Source organism: Petaurus breviceps, unplaced genomic scaffold (assembly GCF_028583685.1).
Source record: "Petaurus breviceps papuanus isolate PSGF00001 unplaced genomic scaffold, PetGlider_PUasm1.0 90743, whole genome shotgun sequence".
In the NCBI taxonomy this organism is placed as follows: Eukaryota; Metazoa; Chordata; class Mammalia; order Diprotodontia; family Petauridae; genus Petaurus; species Petaurus breviceps.
This window is the reverse complement of record NW_027187332.1, coordinates 15,701,717-15,718,730: the sequence shown is the minus strand read 5'-3', so window position 1 is coordinate 15,718,730 and position 17,014 is coordinate 15,701,717. Positions and strand designations below refer to the sequence as shown.

General features: G+C 37.7%; 1 protein-coding gene across 1 annotated transcript; it reads right to left on the bottom strand.

Moving 5' to 3' along the window:
* Positions 1-5,294: 5,294 nt before the first annotated feature.
* Positions 5,295-12,586, bottom strand: LOC138145693 (heparan-sulfate 6-O-sulfotransferase 3). The gene has a single exon (XM_069067357.1). It carries the CDS (start codon positions 12,570-12,572, stop codon positions 11,892-11,894), a length of 681 nt encoding a protein of 226 aa, XP_068923458.1. The 5' UTR covers positions 12,573-12,586; the 3' UTR covers positions 5,295-11,891.
* Positions 12,587-17,014: the final 4,428 nt, after the last annotated feature.

Below are 17,014 nucleotides of genomic sequence, written 5' to 3'. Positions count from 1 at the left end.
ATCAAAAGTGATTTGGAGCACTTCTTCATATGCCTGTAGATAGTTTTGATTTCTTTATCTGAAAACTGCTTGTTAATATCATTTGACCATTTATCAGTTGGGGAATTTGGATTGTCATAAATTTCACTCAGTTCTCTATGTATTTGAGAAATGATGCCTTTATCAGAGGCTCTTGATTTATAGATTATTTTCAAACTTTCTGCTTTCCTTCTATTCTTATTTGTATTGGTTTTGCTTGTAAACCCCCTTTTTAATTTAATATGATCACAATTATCTATTTTACATTTTGTAATGCTCTCTATCTCTTGTTTCGTCATGAATGCACCCCTCCCCATAGATCAGACAGGTAGACTATTCCTTGCTATCCTAATTTGCTTATGATAATACCCTTTATGTCTAAATCATGCACTCATTTTGAAATTATCTTGAATATGATATGATATGAGAGGTTGGTCTATATTTGTGCCCTATTGATTTTCAGTTTTCTCAGCAGGCTTTTTTAAAAACTGGAAATTCTTATCCCTAAAGCTGGGGTCTTTGAGTTTATCAAACACTAGGGTACTATGGTCATTGAGTACTATGTCTTCTGTACCTAATCAATTCCACTGGTCCACCACTCAATGTCTTAGTCAGTACCAGAAACTTTGATGATTACTGCTTTATAATGTGTTTTGAGATCTGATATTGCTAGGGTACCTTCCTTCATATTTTTTTCATTAATTCCCTCGATATTCTTGACTTTTTGTATTTCCAAGGGAATTTTGTTGTTATTTTTTTTCTGGCTTTATAAAGTAAACTTTTGGTAGTTTCATTGGCATGGCACTGAATAGGTAAATTAGTTTAGTCAAAATCATCATCTTTATTGTATTGGCTTGGTTTACCCATGAGCAATTGCTATTTTCCCAATTATTTAGTTCTGACTTTGTGTGAAAAGTGTTTTGTAATTCTGTTCCCAAAATTCCTGAGTTTGTCTTGGCGGATAGATTCCTAAGCATTTTTATATAGTTTACAGTTATTTTAAATGGAATTTCTCTTTCTATCTCTTGTTCCTGAGCTTTATTGGTCATCTAAAGAAATGCTGATAATTTATGTGGATTTATTTTATATACTGCAACTTTACTAAAGTTGCTAATTATATCAAGTAATTTTTAGATGATTCTCTGTTTTTTAAGTATACTGTCACACCATCAAACCACCATATATCATACTACTGCAAAAAGTGATAGTTTTGTTTCCACATTGTCTACTCTAATTCCTTCAATTTTTTTCCTTCTCATTGTGATTGCTAACATTCTAGTACCATTATGAACAATAAGGGTGACAATGAGTATACTTGTTTCAACCCTGATCTTCTTGGGAAGATCTTCTTATCCCCATTACAGATAGTTCTTGGTGATGGTTTTAGATAGATATTGCTTGTCATTTTAAGGAACAGTCCCTTTATTCCAATGCCTTGTGGTGATTTTAATAGAAATTGGTGCTGTATTTCGTAAAATAAATAAATAAATAAAACAACTTTTCCAGCATCTGTTTTTGTATGTTGTCTCATTGTTGTCACTCTCTTTAATGACATTATTCATTGTTTCTGTAATTGGTTATTTGACCCACTTATTCTTTAGAATTAGATTATTTAGTTTCCAAATAAACTGTAATCTATATTTCCACTGCCTTTTGTTGAATGCAATTTTTATTGCATTATGATTAAAACATAATACATTTACTTTCTGTGTTTTTTTTACCTTTGACTTTAAGGTTTTTTGCCCTATTATTATCGTTTTTTGTAGGAGTCATGTGCTGCTGAGATAAAGGTAAATTCTTTTCTGTTCCCACTTAGTTTTCTCCAAAGGCCTGTCATACCTAACTTTTCTAATATTCTATTAACCTCCTTAGTTTCTTCCTTGTTTATTTTTTGGTTGGATTTATTGAGTTCTGTGAGTGGACAGTTGAGATCCCCCACTAGTATAGTTTTGCTGTCTATTTCTTCTTGTAACTCATTTAACATCTTCTTTAAGAATGTAAATGCTATACTGGTTGGTGCATATTTAGTATTTACATTGCTTCATTGTCTAGGGTACCTTTTAGCAAGATAAAGTTTCCTTCCTTATTTCGTTTACTTAGGTCTATTTTTCTTTTACTTTGTCTGAGATCAGGATTTCTACCTCTCATTTTTTTTTTTACTTCAGCTAAAGCTGAATATTTTCTACTTCAGTCTTTTACCTTTACTCTGTGTGTATCTCTTTGTTTCAAATTTGTTTCTTGTAAATAACATATTATAGGATTCTGGTTTTTTTTTGATCCACTCTCCTATCTACTTCCATTTTATATTAAAGTTCATCTCATTCGCATTCACAGTTATGATTACTGTGTATTTCCTCCATCATCTTGTTGCCATTTTTCCTCTCTTTCTTTTCACCCTTTTCCTTCTGACAAGGGTTTTGCTTCTATCTACCCATACCCCTGATCTGTCCTCCTTTCTGTAAGTCCCCATGCCACCCTTTACGTGATCGCCTACTCTCCAATTACCCTGTCAAGTAAGATAAATTTCTATATTTAAATTAATTGTGTATATGATTCCCTCTTTGAGCCAAACATGATAAGAGTAAGGTTCAAGTGATTCCCATTGCCCACCCTCTCATTTTCCCCACCACTATAAGAGGTATTTAGTGCCTCTGCCTGTGAAACAATTCACCCCATTCTGCCCCTCCCTTTCTTCTGGACTCATTGTACTACTCTTTCACATCCCTAACAAGTCTTGCTTTCCTGTGTAGGGATGCAAATAGTTTAGCTATATTAAATTTCTTATGTTTGCTTTCCCCTTTTTGTCTGTTTATACTTCCCTTCTGTCTTGATTTTGGAGGTCAAATTTTTGGTTTAGTTCTGGTCTTCTTATGAAAATTTGAAATTCATCTGTTTCATTGAATAAACATTTTTTTCTCTTGATGTATTGTAATTAATTTTGCTGGGTAAGTGATTCATGGTTGTAGTCCTAGCAACTTTGCCTTCTGAAATATCTTGTTCCATAACCTCTAATCCTTTAATGCTGCTGATGCCAAGTCCTGTGTAATCCTGATTGGGACTCTGATATTTGAATTGTTTCTTTTTGGCCATATTTTTTTTCCTTGACCTGATAGTTCTGAAAACTGATTATTATGTTCCTTGGAGTTTTTATTTTTGGATCTCTTTCCAGAGGTCATTGGTAGACTCTTTCAATACCTGTTTTGCCTTCTGCTTCCAGAATGTCAGGACAGTTTTTCTTGATGATTTCTTGAAAGACACTATCAGGTCCTCCTTTTGATTATGGTTTTCAGGTAGTTCAATGATTCTGATATTGTTTCTCCAGGATCTATTTTCCAGGTCAGTTGTTTTTCCCATAAGCTATTTTACATTTTCTTCCATTTGTTTTCATTCTTTTTATTTAATTTGATATTTTTCTTGATGTCTCATAGAGTCATAAATTTTTACTTTCCAAACAATTCTAACTTATAAAGTGTTGTTTTCTTCAATTAGTTTTTGTATTTTCTTTTCCATTGGCCTCCTGTACTCTTTAAAGAGTTGTTTTCTTCAGTGGATTTTTTAAATCTCTTTTTTCTATTTGGACAATTCTACTTCTCAAGTAGTTTTGCAAATTGTTGTCTTTTCTGAAAATTCTCTTTTGTCATTCTCATTTATTTTCCAAATTTTTATTCTACCTCTCTTATATGATTTTTAAGGTCCTTTTTGTGCTTTTCCATGAGTTCTTTATGGGCTTGAGACTACTTTCCATTTTTCTTTGGGATTTCACCCATGGATGTTTTGACATTGTTGAGCTCCTCTGAGTTTGTGTCTTGGTCTTTCTTGTCACTATAATAACTTTCTGTGGTCAGATTCTTTTTGTATTGTTTTTTTGCTCATCTTTTTGAAGGCCTTTTTCCTTTATTTTAAATTTGGTCTTTGCTCCCATGGTGGACGGGACTCTGTCTCAGACTTCTTGTTCCAGTGGCTGCAGGCCTTGGTTGTTAACCTGCTGCTGCATTGATGTTATCCTGATATCTATGTTGAGGAGTTGGGATGAGGGGTGTCTGGTGTTGATGGAGACATGGGTGTCTGATAGCCTACCTGGTGCTGAGCTGGGGGTCTAATAATGTTGTCTGACATATGCTGAGACTGGTGGGATTTTTCTGCATTTTCCTGTGACTACACTGAAGCCCATTGAGATCTGGCTGCTAGGGGGTGACAGTTTGCCCAGGGCTATGCTGAAGCACATGGAGGGCTGATCTACTCTCTTGTCACACTGAAAGCTGCCTGTTTGCCAATAGCCATACTGAAGCACAAGAAGGTTAACAGCCAGAGGATACCTGCCCACTAAGAACTGTGCTGAAGCACATGGAGGTCTAGGCTACTTTCTTGCCATGCTGATAGATGCTGTTTGCATGGAGCTACACTGAAGCACATGGTGCTTCTCAGAGATGGGGCTCTGGACTTCCCAATGGTTCATTGGAGTGGATTTTGTTGCCGGATTATAGGAATGCTTCCTGTCCTGGACAGTACTCCTCCTTTACCCAAGTGAGAGAGGCCTTTCTTGTCATTTCTTCATGTCTCCACATTCTGGGGATCTATTTTCTGGTTGTTTGGAGGTCAATATGGAAAAGCTATAGTGATTTACTATTTACTCCAACATCTTGGCTTCTGGAAGTCCTTCTCATTTCTCTCTTTTAAATGGTGTAATGTCATTTTATTTTTAAATTAGTAACTATTTGTTTTCTTTACCACTCCCTCTGATTTAAAAGAGATAAAAGATAGATTTGCAGCAAATATATATTGTGAAGAAAGTACCTACATTGGTTATGTCCATAAATATACTTCTTCACATTGAATCCATCACCTTTCTGTCAGGAGATGGGAAGCATGCTTCATCTTCAACCCTCTGCATTCCTGATTGGCCATTATATTGATTAGAGATCTCATTGACTGTTTATTCTAACAATGTTGTTATTGTGTAAATTGTTCTCCTGTTTCTCTCATTTCACTTTCCATCACTTCTTCCCTTTTCTCTTCCTTCCTCTCCTCTACCCTTTCTGAATCTAAGAAACATGTAAATTTGAAATCCTTATAGAATCCTTCCTGGGCTCAGGTGTTCTACATTGTCCCCATATATTATTTCTCTGCCTTGCCTTTTTAAAATTCCCCTACCAAATCGTGGATCATTAGTGTGTGACAGAGTCAACTCTGTGTTTGCATTTCTCACCAATTCCTTCAAGTGGTTAAGCAACAATTCCATTCTTCTGTAGGAAAACACTGACAAACACATAGGAGGAAACAGTTGTTCTCGACATCACAATGGTTTAATATGTTAACTTATTCATTAAATTGTGCTTCACATCAATGAAAATCTTCAGTTCTACAAACTATCGGTTTTTAAATAGCAAGAAAAGTTGATAATGCACAATACAGTCTCAGAGTAGCCAAGTTCATACACAATATTGCACAGAAACAAAAGGAAAATCCCTCAGGACAAAATAAATTACCATCTACTGAATAACTACCCTTTCACCTAAAATGTGACAACAGATGGAAAATTCAGATTTTCCTTCCAATGTTTAGTTGATTTTTTTTTTTTTTTGCTAATGAAAGGAAGAGAAGTAAAATATAGAAAGTGTTGCAATCACTGGGGGGAAGGCTACATAAAATATTAGGGGAAACTATGGTAGAAAAATCTGACAATAACCAAAACATTGGAGAGAATTATTTCATCAGAACGTGTCACTGCTATAACCAGAGAAGACTCAACCTTTCCACTGCCGACATTTGGTCCTTGGATTTGTCACCATCCAGCGCAGAACAAGAACACTAGCACAGTGATTTCTGGTGGGCCAAAAGATCACAATTCATATCTTTTCTGCAGACAACTTAGAACATGTGCTCATCAGCTACTTGTGCTTTGGGACATCAGAACCTAGAGTCTGACAAGGGGTCCGGGAAATGCCCTAGAATTGAGGGCAGTTACATCTCGCAGACACTGCCTATCTATAAAGCCATGCAGTCCTCTGACAAATGCAGCTCCTCTGCCCAGTGGATTGAATCTATTAATTTCTTTTTGTCAATAGAGCCTGAATTCAACAATGAAGCAATAAATCTGCCAAGGTTTCATGTCTGGGCCACCTCCAAGGGCAAGACTACTAAATAATTTCAATGTGTAAATTCAGAAGTGATCAGATATGCCAGAAACAGACAGAACATTGGATGATGGGTAATAACTGAATTGGGACAGAATGGATAAACAAAGGACTTAAGAAAAATAGCAAGGGAACTCAAGAAAGTAGTGGGGAAAATATCATGGATAAGTCCCCAAGCAACTCTAATATATGTATGGAGTTACTGTTCACCATAATGTAAGTAAACAAATAAGCAGGCAGTTTGGGGATCTTGAAGGATATCAGAGGAACCTAATTTGTCTAAGTCAGAGAAAAGATGATGATCAGAACACAGAGGTACAGGCAGATGAAAGGTGATGATTCTTTGCCCATTGTTCTGTTTGGTTCTTATCCTTTCTATTTTATTTTCATCCCATAAAATAGTCCAGGTATTGAGCTATATTTATTTTATTTTCATTTGTCCCAATGATCCTGTCTATTTCCTCATAATCTTGTCCTACCTATTTTTGCAGCCAGTGACCAGAAAATTGTAATTTACCAAGGGGCCAGCCCTGGCAAAATTGGACTGGAGGAAAAGTTTCTTTTTGGACCTTCACATCCTACCTTTGAATATCTCTCTCTCTGCTCCTAATTTTACCCCACACTTAGGCATCCTTCCTTTGTCCTGCTTCTATAAGTCATTGTTCTCACTGGGTTTTCAAAATTGGAAAGGCATCTGATAATTGATTAATTCATTTAAGTGTGTTCTTTACAGTGTTATTTCTGACCACTGAGTCCAAACTCCCCCCCCCCAAAAAAAAGAGCATCTGTTTTTAATCTGGGATTTTGGGAGGCAAACATCTTTTAAGATTCAAAGGAATACAACTCTAATAAGAAAATTTTAGACACTATCACAGACTTAAGGGGTGAAGCTTTTCTTTTCTTTTTTGTCAGAATTTATTTCTTTAATTTTAGTTTTCAATATTCATTTCCACAAGATTTTGAGTTCCAAATTTTTTCCCCATCTCTCCCCTACATCCAACCCCAAAATGGCAAGCATACTGATTACTCCTTCCTCCAGCCTGCCATCTCATATATTTCTCTAACCCTCTCCTTCCCGTTCCCCCCTAACTTTCTAGTAGGGCAAGATGAATTTCTGTAAGGGGTGATGTTTTTGAGGGGGCAGGATTAATCCACAGTCCTTATAGGTGCTGGTCCTCTACTATAGTAGGCTATACCTACTTCTAAATATCAGATTCAATAAGCATTTATTCTATCCAGTTCCCTATTACTCCACATTATAGATCATATAGGTTTTTGTTTTTTTCCTTCTCCTCTCTTAGCGTGGATTGCCCAGCATTTAGTCTTTCACTGATTTTTAGCACATCCACCAGAATGCAAGGCAAGGTGAATTTCACAGGTCCCAGCTTGCAATGTGTTGGCAGTTATGTGAGATTTGATAGAGGAGAATGACAAAACTGTGGCTCTCCACTTTGTTCCTTCTTCCCAACTTTGGGAATTATCCATTTCAGAATAATGAATTGGAAAGAAAAATATCAATTTAAGTAGGAGTTAATCAAGTAACCTATTTTAGTCTCCATAAGCATTTAGATATGTGACCTCAGACAATTCACTTAATTTCTCTGAGCTTCAGTTTCCTTAGCTGTTCAATAGTGATAATAATAGCTGTTCCATTTTTCTAAAGTAAAAAATAGGGATGCCCCATCTCTATACTTATGCATTGTCCATCTGTCACACCTATCCTATACTCTTTACTCTTCTCTTCCTCCTAGAAATCCTAATTTCCATCAAGACTCATCTCATGCACAGCCTTCTAAATAAATAGTTTTTCTTCATCCTCCCCAATTGTTAGAGCCCTCTCTCACTAAACCATTCAGTATGCATTTTGCATTTATTCTACATATTCTTTCTATCTTTGTTGTCTCCCCTGATAGAAGGTAATCTTCTTAAGTGGAGGGACTATATCATTTTTGTTTTTATTTACCTAGCATCTGGTATGGTGCCTGCCACACTGGAGCCACTTAAAAATGCTTATTGATTGATTGGTCAAATGATGTGACATGTTTAAAAGTGCTTTGCAAAGTATAAAGCATTAAATAAAGTTTATACATTGTTCTTGATTTCAATTTTATCTCATGAGATATGGGTACAACATGAAGTAAAGGATAACCCCCAAAAATATCCAGATCATTTCCCTATCCCTTAAGTCTATTTCTTATAAAAAACCTGTTTTAATGGTTTCCTTTACTGGCTTACTGAGTATAATGTATCCCCAATGACAGTATCCTCTTCTCAGTCCTTTGAAAGAAGTTTACTTTAATCCTATCAACTGAACTCCCAAATCTTAGTACTTAGTAAAAGCAGATGATTCACACAAGGTTACACTAAACAGCAAGGACCCTGGCTTCTGAGTTTCTTATAGATGGTGTGCATTACATTGTTTTCTGGGGACATTATTGACCTTATCAAAGATTAACAAGTATACACCAATTATATATACTCATCAAGAAAAGGGAACACATTGGATCTCTTTGGTTAGCCAATTATTTGTCTGGGAGTCATATATCGTAGTGCCTTGCATGTAGGAGGCAGTTTGTAAGTATTATTGACCTTATGAAAACAATTTGTAAACACATATCATGATTAAGCTATGGAGAGGACCACTTCAGAGAGAGTGAGAGGGGTTAGTGAATGGAGAACTAAATATGATCGGATTTCATCTAATTTGGAACTCCTTAGGGTTTTTTGTTTGCTTTTGTTTTTGTTTATATTTGTCTGTTCTGGGTACTGCCATAACTGTAACTGATTTGTGTTTTTTATCTTAAGGCTGATGACTTACCTTGTAAGGCTTCCCAGGCCCAGGTGACAGTTAGGTAGTAACCTTCCACTAAGCTAGCAATTATGAATTTGGTTTGCAGTGAAGAAAGCACCTTTCTCCCCTCTCCACTTACATCACTATTGTATCACATTGGGGATTTGAGACCATGCAGAGGCTGCTTTGTATTGAAAGATTATAACAGAATAAGACTAGAGGTGCCTGTTTAATTTGCTTAGTCCTGGCCTTGGGCCAATTCAAATAGATGTCTGCCCTTTGGAATAGCCTGATATCCCATCTCAAGTGGAGTACCATATATCAAGCAAGCAATAATGGTGCTGGGGAAAGCCTTTGGATATAAATTCCTTCTGCCTCAGAACAGTATGATGTTAGTAGTTGACTGCTTGGAGATGCATTAATTCCCCGCCAATATTTTAAAAGTGAGTTTAAGAGGAAAAAAATTTAAAAGCTCTCTGACTTATTTTGAATTTCCACACAACATAAAACTGGATCATTATTGCAGTGTGTTTGTATGTGTGTGTGTGTGCGCACGCATGCCGTGTTCTCCTGCCTGTGTGCATGCATGTTTGTGTATGTTCCCCAGCAGCAGGCAGAGGGGAAAATTTGCAGCCCTGCCACTCTGGGAAAAGCCATACCATATTCACAGCAAAAAAAAATGAAGCTGTAAAAATCTTCTCATTAATTCCAGCTGCAACCCTCCCTTCTCTCCCTTCCCCTTACTTGCCCTCCTCATCTCACAGACAAATCATCAGAATGGGAAACACTGATGTCTTATCAAACCAATCTCTTGTCAGACTAATCTCTATCATCTAATGAGGCATATTTATGTCACCCCTTTTTATTTCCTCTTCATAGCTTCAAAAGTACAGTTGCCAAGTAATTCATAATAATGGCATTTTTGATGGGGAAGAGGGATATATGTGTGGGGGGTGAGGATTGAGTGAGACTTCCCATATGAGGCAGGCTTCAAACCACAGTGAGACTAAAACCATCAACCATCATGAAGCCATCATAGCATAAGCACCACTCTCATGGATAAGGAATAAAAGCAACTGGGTAAGAGCATCTGGCTCACCCCAGGTATTGAAGGGATACAGTTGTCAATGCTGACTCCATCACCCACTTACACAGCTCTAATCCTGACCTTTGCTTGTGGATGGTGGCCTTACTGACTGGACGGAGGGTCATGGAAGAGAGATCTCATCTACCTTTCTACCCCCATAAAATATTTGATATAACCACAGGGAGTATGCTTAGGCAAGAGGATGAATGCCTCTCTTTCTTCAGTACATGGCACACACCCTTGCTTTCACTAACCACTCAATGCAAGCTTATTGATTGGTTGATTTATGGATCTCCAACCCAAGGGACTTATACTGATCATGGGATGAAGGGTGGTTTAAGAAAGTTGGCTGCCTTCTACATTTTTAATTTTGATCACCAAAAAAAAAATGAATTCATTTTGCAAATCCTACTTGTGTTCATGTCATGCTTCTATTAGGAACTTTTCAGCTTCATCTTTCATGGCACCAACATTCTTCTATGTAATTGATGACATGACAAAAAACATAACATATATTCCCTCTCCCACAATCCTATGGGTTTTCATTTATTTGCCTGTTTATTTGTTCATGCCATTTTTACAGGATCAAGAAGCATGGGAAGCATCTGAGGAGCATCAGCTTCCAATTTGATATGCCATGGTCTTGTGTGTTAAATATATCACAGGTTTATTCCTACAACAATCAAAGGTTTAAGAATGAAGAAAAATGTACTAGACAAGATATTTTAGACATCAGTAAGTCCTGTCTTGCTGAAAATCTGGAACAATTATCCCATATCCAACACCCATTTGTGGTAGCCAGTATATGGTTGTTATTCATAGAACATCTTGAGAACAATAACCTTGCACTCATGCTAGCTGCCTTATCAAGTTCCAAGCCAAAACCTCACAGTCCTATTATCATAGCAGAATTTCAGTCCCATGGGCAGTGCTATACAAAGGAAGAGATTTGTTTCCATTTTCCTTGGAAAAATACACATATCAGTCTAATAAATATGCTTCACTACTACATTTAGAATATGGTAGACATAACTCTCCTCATACTTGATTTTCAGTTCCATTTTCAATTTTTAGGAGAAAATAAAATGGTGTCCACCTGTGAGAGATCACTAATGATCATCTTTTTTTAAAGGCTATATAGACCCAGTCACTTAACAGGACCTTATTTTTAGAAAAGGATGATGGGGAAGTTTATATGGCCAATGCCTAAGATGATGGTCACAGTTAGACTAGTGCAGCAGTGATTGCCTTTTGATCGTGTTCTAAGATACATCCAGAGTCAGGCCATTTGTAGTCAAAAGGTGAAGGAGGCCCCACATGTTTCATCCTCTAGCATGAATTCAACACAGCAGTGGATGACATTCTCTTCTTTTTTGACTGAGAGCCTGCAAATCCCCCCTTCCTTTCTTGATCCCTATAAATAGTCCTATAATACTGTTACAAAGACATTGTCAAAACAGACCAATTTCTACAGGACTCCCAAGCCCCAGTACATTCATGCCACTGCAGGCTCTGACTTCTCATGCCATTCTTCTACTGTGTGGTTGAAAAGGAGAAGGCAAAAACAGACTTCTTGGTTCATCATCTTGGTGTGGGCCTTTCAGAGTTGTTTGTTTGGGATGTCATTCTACTTCATTTGATATCATTGATTGAAAAAATGTCAAGAAAAAAAAAACCAGGAGGATTCCCTTCAGCTGGTTAAAAGCTAAGGGGGAAAAAGACAAAGGGAGGCCAGGTGTTCAAATCAGGTCTCATATACTCAGAAATCATGGCTCATTTTTATCACTCCCTTAGACGATTCAGCAAAATGATAGCATTGTCCATGGTGCTCCTACCCCCATGGGAGGAGAAACAGAAGGTGTCACCACTGGTCCACGTGACTGTTATAGTCCTCTGTGACTGCTGCCTCATCCTCCCTCTGCCACCTGTGAGCCCGATGTTCCTTTAGCAGCCTCCGCTCTTCCCTCCTCTTCTGCCTGTCCCTCTGGTGTTGCTGTTGTTTGGTGTGGTGATAGCGTTGCAGGAAAAGGTCTTTTGCATACTCATAAAGTTGCATGTCCAGAAAATTCAGCTGCTCGATGCGCTGGCGGGCCCCTTCATTGATCTCCACATTAGAGGCCCGTGTGATGTTGAACTGTGTGAACGGGGAGATGAATTTGAGATTAAATGTCCTCTCAAACAGGAACTGAGTTTTCCGCTGGAATTCTGTAAGCCCAAAGAAGGCCATGTTCTTCAGGTTGCTCTTGGCACTCTGCAGCAGGATTGTGTTTCGCTCATTCTCGTTCATGAAAGTCAAGTTATAGCATCCCACCAAGCTAAGGTCTGCCAGCATACGGACCTGGCGGTTGTTGGCCAGATTATAGCCACAATCCATAAACTCCCTCAAACTGACACCAGACCAGTCATCCCCTGGGTAGCAAGTAGGCAGCTCATCTGGGGTTGGGCTTCTCCCATCACACATGTGAAGAGATGTCTTCCAAGTGGCCCCTCTCTGGACATGTTTCCATTCACTCAGGTAACGGGACACTGGATCCCTCAGCATTGTGATATAATAGAAATTCCTAGAATAAATTGCAAAAGAAAGTTACGAGTTGTAACAATACTAACATCAACAATAACCAACATTTACAAAGCACTTTAAAATTTGTCAAGTTTTTTTGCCTATGTTAATTCATTTAGTTCCTACAGTCCTATACATTAGGTTTTATTACTATTCCCATTACACAGATGAGGAAAATGACAGAGGTTAAATGACTTGCTCAGGGATTTATAGCTACTAAGTATAGGAAGCAGGATTCAAACTCTAGTCTTCCAGGGGCAAAGTCTAAAACTCTATCCACTGTTCCACTTAGCTACAATAGGTTTTTATACCTCTACCATTTTCTAGACTGAATCTTGAGTAACAGAATCATTGGTCATAAAATGTTGTAGCTATAAGGGGACATTAGTGATTGTCCACACAAGGGAGTCTCAAATTGTGGTCAACTTAAGCATTTATTTTTGATAACTGTATTAGAATCTAATTTGTTTCCTTTTTAATTCTATGCATTTCATTTTCTCCATTTCCAAATACTATTCTAAGAAAGATTTATAGATTTAACCAGACTGATAAAGGGATCTATGACACACACAAAATATTAAGAACCTCTAGTGTAGACCAGAGAGAGAAAAAAAGAAGGGTAATAGACCATGCAGAGAAAAAGACTTTTGATCAATTATCTTTATAATGGTTAGGGATTGAAGGTGTCTCTTTTAGAGAACTTAGGCTATCATTTCAAGGATCATAGAAATCAGCCACTTCTGGGAGTCCCCTTCTTTCCCTTCCCTTCTTCACTCTCTAGCCCAGCACCACCTGGAACCCACAGGCAGCTTGATTATTCAAGACACTTCAATAAGTGCATGCCATCAATTCTATTTTTTTTTCTGCTTAGATGAAGGACCAACAGACCTTAAAATATGCCCTAACAATGCTAATCCCAAGGTCTTCTCGTCCTTAACATATACTTCCTCTATGTCCTCCAGATACAAAGCCTTGTTATCTGCCTATGGTTATGACCAAAACAAGGCTTCCTGAGCCTTGTAATCTGCCACACCATCAAACTTCCTTTTATATATTACCTCCCAAAATATTTTTTGAGTTCCTTTAGAATAGAGACTATCTTGTTTTTTCTATTTGAATCTCCAGGGCTTAGCACAATGCTTAGCATGTATAGTAAGTGCTTAGTATATTCTTTTTTAATTCATTCATTCTTAAAACCTGTGAAATGGCAAAGAGATCTGAGAGGAATGAGTGATGTTCTTAATGTATGCAAGGAAACATTGCAAAAAATAAAAACATACTGCAATCCTATAGCAGAACAATTTTCAATCTTTTGACCTCAGGTTCCCTTTACATCCTTAAGCATTATTAAGGACCCTCCTCCAAGTGGTTTTTTTATGTATATCTTTTGATATTTATTGTAGTACAAATTTAAGCACACTAGTATCCTTCCGGAAATAATTTTGACCTTTTGGACTCATTGAAAGTACTCCCAGATTCCTGCTTTAAGAACTTTTGTTGGGGGGCAGAGCCAAGATGGCAAAGTAAAAGCTGAAACTCCCGCACCAATCACCTCCAATACCTGTAACATATGACTCTAAACAAATTTTAGAGCTACATAACCCACAAAGTGACAGAGAGAAACAAATGTCCTGCTGAAGGCAGCATGGCAGGCCAGAAGGAAGGGTCTATTGCACTGGGCTGGGAGCCGTGCAAGGTCCCATATGAGCCATGCTGGCCCAGACCCAGGGCAGCCATGAACAATGGCACAGATGGGCCAGAGAAGACTTCAGGAGAGTAAATCACCAGCAGCTGTGGCAGTTTCCCGACTTCTCAACCCATAAACACCTAAGAGAAAGTAGAAGGTCAGTGGAGAAGTCTGTTGGAACTGGGTGATGGTCTAGATCCTATCCCGAGGGCAAGAGGTGGCAGAGGACCAGCAGCTGCAGCTGTTTCCAGATAGCTGCCCCCAGAGCTCCTGGCCTGCAGATCATGGGGGAACCAAGGGATCATTCAGAGGGTAAGCACTCTTGCTTTGACCAGCTTGGATCTGGGTCATGGTCTTGGTGGTGGTCCTGGGGTGTGTAGCCAGTGTGCCACAGCCTGTGGGGGCTGTAGAGAGGGTGCCCTCCTCAGACCTCTGACAACATTAGGGAAAACCCCAGCAATCTGGGACACAGCTCTCTCCACTCTGGAAGCAGAGTTCTACCATGGAAAAGAGCTCAAAAGTCAAGTAATTGTCTGGCAAGGTGGGTAAGCATAGGAATAGCAATTAAACCATAGAATATTTTGTGGGGGACAACAACGATCAAAACATGGATTCAGAATAAGTCAACAAAGTCAAAACTCCTGCATCAAAACTTTTGAAAAAGAAATATGAACTGATTACAGGCCATGGAGGAGCTCACAAAGAATTTTGAAAATCATGTAAGAGAAGGGAAGGCAAATGAGAATGACACAAGAAAACCATGAAAAGCTAGTCAACAGCCTGCTAAAGAAGACCCCAAAAATACTGAAGAAAATAACACCTTAAAAATTCCACTAACTCAAAGAGAGGCCCAAAAAGCCAATGAGGAGAAGAATGAATTAAAAAGCTGAATTGTCTAGATAGAAAAGGAATTTCAAAAACTCACTGAAGAGAATAATTCCTTCCAATTTAGATTGGAGGAAACGGAAGCTATTGACTTTATGACAAATCAAGACAGTATAAAACAGATGAAAAAACAAATGAAAAAATAGAAGGCAATGTGAAATATCTCATTGGAAAAACCACTGACGTGGAAAATAGATCCAGGAGAGATAATTTTAAAATTAAGGGACTACCTGAAAGCCATGATCAAAAAAGAAGTCTAGAAATCATTCTTCAAGAAATTTTCAAGGAAAATTGCCTTAATATCCTAGAAACAGAGGGCAAAATAGAAATTGAAACAGTTTACCAATAGCCTCTTTAAAAAGCGATAAAGAAAAATCTTAAGAATATCATAGCCAAATTTCAGAGTTCCTAGATAAAGGAGGAAATATTACAAGCTGTCAGGAAGAAACAATTTGAGTTTTGTGGAAATACAATCAGGATAACACACGATCTAGCAGCTTCTAAATTAAGGGAACAAAGCATTTGGAATATGATATCCCCAATGTCTAAAGAGCTAGGATTAAAACCAAGAATCACCTACACAGCAAAACTGAATATAATGCTTCAGGGGGAAATATGGTCACACAATGAAATAGAGTACTTTCAAGTATTATTGATGAAAAAAAACAGAACTGAAAAGAAAATTTGACTTTCAAATACAAGAAACAAAGAGAAGCATGAAAAGGTAAACAGGAAAAAGAAATCATAAGGAACTTTTTAAAGTTGAACTATTTACATTCCTACATGGAAAAAACAATAATTGTAACTCATGAGACTTTTTTCAGTATGAGGATAGTTGAAGGGAATGTATATGTATATATACATATATATGTAGGTATAGGAAGGTGTATGTGTGTATAAATACATATGTGAGTGTCTTATATGTTTGTACATGTATACATAGACAGAGGGCACAGGACCAGCTGAATATAAAGGGATAATATCTAAAAAATAGAATTAAGAGCTGAGAGAGGAATATAATGAGAGGAGAAAGGGAAAGATAGCATAGGGTAAATTATCTCCTATAAAAGAGGCAAGAGAAAACCGTTACAATGGAGGGGAAGAGCAGGAAGGTGAAAGGGAATGGGTCAACCTTTCTCTCATTGAATTTGGCTCAAGGAGGAAATAATATAAACACTTAATTGAGTATCTTTCCCTATAGGAAAGTAGGGGGAAGGGTATAAGAGGAGGCATGATAGAAGGGAGGGCAGATTGGGGAAGAGGGTAGTTAGAAGCACAGATTTTTGAAAAGGAACAGGGTCAAAGTAGAAAATAGAACAACTGGAGGGTGGGAGAGGATGGAGGGTAATATAGTCAGTATTTCACAATATAACTATTACGGAAACGTTTTGCATTAACTACACATGTACAACCTATATTTAATTGCTTCTCTTTCCAGTGGGGGTGGGTGAGGAGGGAAGAAAGGAAAGAATCTGGAAATCAAAGTTTTAAAAACAAATGTTAAAAAATTGTTTTTTACATGAAACTGGGAAATAATATATACAGATATTGGGGTAGAGAAATCCATCTTGCCCTACTAGAAAGTTAGAGGTGCCATGGGGGAAGGATATAAGAGAAACCAGATTGGGGAAAGGGGTATTCAGTAGGCTCCCTATCTTGGGGTGGGGCATAGGGAAAAGAGGGGGAGAAAATTTGTAACTCAAAATCTTGTGGAAATTAATGTTGAAAACTAAAAGAACCATTGCTATAATACTATATCCAATTTAGGTCACCACTGCTCTTACAAATCATGCTACAGCAAGGTATCTCAATGATCTGTGCCAGTGGGGAAGATAGACCACACAAATGTCTC

Coding starts and splice junctions, on each gene's coding strand:
- LOC138145693 (XM_069067357.1), bottom strand. CDS start 12,572: ATGCTGAGGGATCCAGTGTCCCGTTACCTGAGTGAATGGAAACATGTC.